General features: G+C 41.6%; 1 protein-coding gene across 2 annotated transcripts; it reads left to right on the top strand.

Annotated features, from left to right (window-relative positions):
* The first annotated feature begins 1,317 nt into the window (after window positions 1–1,317).
* On the top strand, window positions 1,318–4,652 carry LOC122005248 (protein SOSEKI 5-like). 2 transcript variants are annotated; one of them, XM_042560221.1, is made up of 4 exons: window positions 1,318–1,661; window positions 1,755–1,839; window positions 1,925–2,776; window positions 4,146–4,652. In XM_042560221.1, exons 1-4 carry the CDS (start codon window positions 1,457–1,459, stop codon window positions 4,285–4,287), a joined length of 1,284 nt encoding a protein of 427 aa, XP_042416155.1. In that variant the 5' UTR covers window positions 1,318–1,456; the 3' UTR covers window positions 4,288–4,652. The 2 variants fall into 2 exon arrangements, with proteins under 2 accessions (XP_042416155.1, XP_042416156.1); XM_042560222.1 differs by having other exon boundaries at window positions 1,319–1,661; window positions 1,770–1,839.
* The last annotated feature ends 923 nt before the right edge of the window (window positions 4,653–5,575 follow it).

A 5,575-nucleotide genomic window follows, 5' to 3' on the forward strand; every position in this document is an offset into this window, starting at 1 on the left:
AATTAATTAATTTATAATCATTTATCTCTAAATAATTTTATATATTAATTCATATTTTACTATTTAATTATTTTAATAAGTCTGACAAATAATTTTATAAATTTATAAAAAAAATTAAAAAAATATAATAATATTAAACCTTTACGAACCAGATATAAACCTTAAATTGACGATTTCAAATCATGAATCGTAATTATATTAGACAGTTAAAATTAATGGTCTACTCTTAAAACGATTAAATTGTTGATTCTGAAGTAGGTTGAATAATGCCCTGGAGTTATGGTGCAATAACAGGACATCTAGATTGTCACCCAGACATTTCCGGTTCGAACCCTAACTACGACGAATTTATAGGATTTTTTCTCTAAATGTGGTACATAACTAAATGATGCTGGACTCCTAGGCTGTCCGCTGCGAACATTTCCTGATTTATCTTTGTGGTCTGTGAAAATTTTTCATGGGACCGAATCGATGATCACCATTACCCAACATGATTAATTATTATTTTTTTTCCGAAGTAGGTTGAATAATGATTTGAAACCGAACCCATAGTTCCACCCAAGGATTATTGAGATCCTACCTTGTGGATTTTTATTTGTTGTTTTCAAAATTTCCGCTCTCAACTCGGTAACCAAAACAAATTCAATTATATTAGTTATTGGAGCCTTTCAAATTGGGCTGGATCCAACTCTCTTTTCTATTTCTTACCTTTAATAACAAATACAATATACATAAATATTAATTAATAAAAAATCCATATGTTTCCAGGCAATTTGACATTCCTAACTATTTTAAAACGAGCAGAAAATGGGAAAAAAAAAATGCACTCCCAATTTCCACCTAAAAAATAAATAAAACCTGATGCTGGTGGCGTTCGCACACCACGTGCGAGCCAACTCGTGTCTGACGCAGTAAGCGCGAAGGCCGGTCGTCAAATCTCCTTCCACACTTGCCTGAGAAAGTTGACCAACCAATGACGTCTCCTCTCAGTTCACATTCATTTGGCGCTTAGTTTCTTTCATGTCATATATAATATTGTAATTATTATGATATTAAATTCGAATGTGATCATAATTTAGTCGCCAACCAATTAACACCTTACCTTGGCTCTAGTCCTAACTCAAATTCAAAGTTCGCAGTCCACTTAGGAGCGTCGTTCTAAATTTGTCCATTTTACATTTGGTTGAAAAGATCGGACGGATCGTACTACAAAATCAATACAAAATCGCTTTGGAGTGTGAGTCAATTTCTTTGACCTGCCGTCTCTCCAGCCCTCGACATCTTGGTCGTCCTTGTATTTAATCAGTACACACCACCACCTGCCTATGTCCACCCTCTCCGTCCTTCTCCTTCCTCTCTCCTCTCTCCTTCGCAGTTCACGTCGTCGTCGTCTTCTTCTCCATCTTCTTCGCCTACCTTCGCTGTGTAGCCTGGTCTTGTTGTACCAGCAAGTGCAATGGCGGTGGCTTCCTCGCGCGGGAGGATGGATCCCTTGCGGCAGTGGAGGGACAAGGACACGAGCCCCGAGAGGACTAAGGTCTGGAAGGAGCCCAAGCCCAAGAAGGTTTCCGTCGTCTATTACCTGTCCCGCGGTGGCCAGTTGGAGCACCCCCATTTCATGGAGGTCGCTCTCTCCTCCACCGACGGCCTCTACCTACGAGGTATGCTCCATGATCTTCACTAATTCAAATCGATCGGAAACTCCAATTTTATTTATTTTTTTTGTTTATTGTTCTTCGCGTTTTTGAGTCCAGCTTGTTGTTTCTTAGATGTAATCGACCGCCTCAACCTCCTTAGAGGCAAGGGGATGGCTAATTTGTATTCCTGGTCTTCCAAAAGGTGTGGTCGAATCGATTTGCTTCGCTGATTTTGGCATATTTTGCCGTCTAGGTTTTGTGTTGTTATTGGATTGGGAAATTTTCAGGAGCTACAAGAATGGATTCGTGTGGCACGACCTCACGGAGGACGATCTGATACACCCAACGCGTGGCCATGAGTACGTTCTCAAGGGTTCCGAGCTTCTTCAACCCCTCTCCTCTCCCAGCTTCCAGGAAGGCAATGCGGCATTTAGCGCCTCCGAGAAGCCGCTGCAGATCCCCAAATCCGTGCACGACGATTTCGAGAGCTTGCAGGTTAGAAGGAAGAGGGCGCCCTGGAGCTCCTTCGACCTCAACGAATACAAGGTCTACAAGACCGACCTGACGGCCGAGACCGGCGCCAAGGCGGCTGACGCGTCGACGCAGACAGACGACGGGAGGAGCAGGCGGCGATCGGTCGCAGCGGTCCGGAGGGAGGAAGAAGAAGGCCCACTGACCACGGAGCTGGAGCGGGAGGATATCTCTCCTCCGCTGTCGTCGTCGAGTTCGGAGACGCTGGAGAAGCTTATCAAGGCGGACGCCCGCGCCATCACTTCCGTCGCCGCCGGGTCAGAGGACCAGGAGCGGACTGTGGGGACGTACGCGAGCGGGAGGATACGGGCGTCGGCCATGCTGATGCACCTTCTGTCGTGCGGCTCCATCAACATGAAGGACCACCACGGGGGCTCGGTGTCGCCGCAGACGCCGGCCCTGTGCAAACCAGGGGCGGTGGCACGTGCTGTGCCGGATTTGGGTGGTAGGAAGGAAACGTATGGGTTGTTGGAGCACAATGGCTCGGCGGCCATCAGGATGGAGGACAAGGAATACTTCAGCGGGAGCTTGATCGAGACCAAGAAGACGGGCAATGGCCGTGACGACTTCTCGGGCCTGAAAAGGTCCTCTTCTTACAATGCAGACAGGTAAACTTTCGCAGGGCTCTTCCTTGATCTTGATTGAATAGGAAAAACAACACAAACTCTATATCAAGGAAAAGATCCCTATGGTTTTTTAGATTGTTCGGACACTGATTCTTTAGACCATGTTTACTAACTTTTTTTCAACGACATCCAAATGTGTAATATCTAGTTAGCAATCCGTTTTAAGGTTTGGATAAAGGCTATAATCACCATTTTCAACCTGGATTAACATTGCTGTTTAGGTGCTATTTGAATCGAGTGAGGTATCATAAGCTTATCATGCTTTTACTTTTAAGCCATGTGAATTGTTGGCTATGGCAACAATTTTTACTGCCCGAGAGGCTGATGCTGACCTCTCATGCTGTCGTAGAAGGTGTGTACTGTTAATATATCCGGAATTCCTTTAAAGTGGCCTCTGTTGGTGGGGGTAACTGGTAAGAGCAGAACAGCCTTTTGCTCTATTTCATAGAGAAGAGCTGAAGTGATTCCCTTGGTCGCATTAGGTAATGTCAGACATTCCTTTGCGACACTCTGCAACACTCTTGATGCTTCATAAACATAGCCTTTTGCTCTGCTTGGTAAAAAGCTTGGATTCCTTGCTGCAATACCCAGCAAACCTTGTCTTTACGTTGGATGTCCAGCTAAGCATCTCCGAATTAACCATCTACTTCAAATGTCGCCTTTGTCTTGTTCTCTATCATTGAATCCTTCCATTCAAACTTATCTCTTCTGACATGTTTGCAGTTAATGATGGGAGCGGTAGTTAGCTGCTCATTAGCTTCTCTTCAAAGGAGAAGAAAAGCTGAGCATTAGAATAGCTCAAATTATCTTTTCTGCTGTAGAATTTCTACATTTAAGCTATGTCATAGCAAACCTTGACAAATAGATAAGCATAAATGTCTAAACAAGAAAAGCAAGATTGGAACTCTCTTGATAGACAGATGTAGTCTACTTTGTATAAAGTTCTCGCGCACTCCACAGTTGCACTTGACATGCCTAGTCTAAACTTAGTATCTTCCTCAGTATAAATTCCTTAATCTGAATTGCTTGAACATTAAATAGCAAGCAGGTAATTTCAATGCCCCCATGCTGCAATTTGCTGCAATTTTAGGAGTCTACACATGATTGACTTATGAGATCTGATTGAAATTTCTTTTCCTTGCACATGGATAACCTTTTCTTCAGTATAAATAGCTTTATCTGAATTCATTGAACATTAAATGGAAGCAGGTAATATCAATGTTTACTCCCCATGCATAAATTTTTTAAGAGTCCACACATGATTGAATTAGGAGATCTGGTTGAAAATTTTCTTTTATACGCATTGTTAAATGGCATTAGGCTTTAAAGACTAATCCTACAACGTGAGCAGGGGCTCGAAACTGGAGCTTGCAGAGAAGGAAATCGAGGGCGTCCGTGCCAAATGCATCCCCAGGAAGCACAAAACCATGTTGGAAAGGGAGGGAGCCAAAGCCACCAATCTCGCACAGCTCTCTCGAAAGCAAATTGAATAACAACCAGCGCGAGGAAGAATAATTGCCCAAGCTAACGTGAGAAGAACAAAGTTGCTAAAAGAAATTTTAGGATAAAACTGCATCAGCCCAAAAAGACTCTAAAGGAAATATACTAAGTAGTTCTGCAACCGAGGAGCATTGGTCTCATGTGGGTGGTGAAGCCTTTCTTTTGCCTTGATGATTAAGGCACGCAGTTAAGCGTCCGAGGGAGGAATTCCAGGAAAGCAAATGTTATTTGCTTCCCCAAAACCTCTCTTTGTGTGCATAAAGAAACGGCACTGAATCTCCGTATTATTATCATTGTTATTGTTATGCTTACTACTGAAAGGCTTAAAGTGTATTAAATTTGGGACTCGCCTTCTCAAGATCTGTGCCTGATGGGGGATTTTAAGAGTTTTCTCAATAGGCCAAGGGTTTTAGACTGATTGAGAAGCAGGTTGTTCCCAGGTGGCAAATTCGCATGAGAAGTTCACAGCGTCATCATGCATGCAGAATGCAACAGTAGAGGTGACTTGGACAAAAGAGAGCTTTGCATTAGCTTAAACAGTGTTTATTAATTGAAATGCACCAACGCCACCCTATGCATGTATATGCATAGGTATTTTAATAATTTCATATGGTCATATTAATTATATGTATGTCCATACATATATTTTAAGGTTATTGTTAAATGGTCAGAATCTGACCAGTTAGAATATATGCATGCATATATATGCATGGATATTTTAGTAATTTTATATGACCACATTAATTATATGCATGTCCATGCATATATTTTAATTGGGAGATAGAGATTTCTAGTTGACCAGATTCTGGCCAGCAAGATTTACTCATATTTTAATTGGGAGATAGAGATTTCTAGCTGGCCGGATTTTGACCAACAAAATTTACTCATTAATTATTTGGCTGATATATTTCACCTTTGCATGTGGGTTGGTACTCCACCATGACCCTTTCTTTTACTTTGCTGCATGGAAGATTTTATACATATAATCAACGTGTAAATGTATATTTGCTTTTAAATGAGAATGTATAGCCGGTTCGATGAATATATTAACTCAATTTAATAGATGAAATCCCCAGAAAAACCTAACAAAATGAATAGATATCACTTGCAACAGAGAGACAATTATTATAAGCTCATCATTTATCTGAAGCCTCTTGTAAAAACACACTGGGAAAAAAACAGATCCTTTTTAATAAGAATCATCTGATAGACGAAGCAGACTTTGGTATCATAGCCACTAAACAACGTGATTATTTAGATCTTATTTTACACCCTCGAAAT

This window comes from Zingiber officinale, chromosome 7B, assembly GCF_018446385.1.
Source record: "Zingiber officinale cultivar Zhangliang chromosome 7B, Zo_v1.1, whole genome shotgun sequence".
NCBI lineage: Eukaryota > Viridiplantae > Streptophyta > Magnoliopsida > Zingiberales > Zingiberaceae > Zingiber > Zingiber officinale.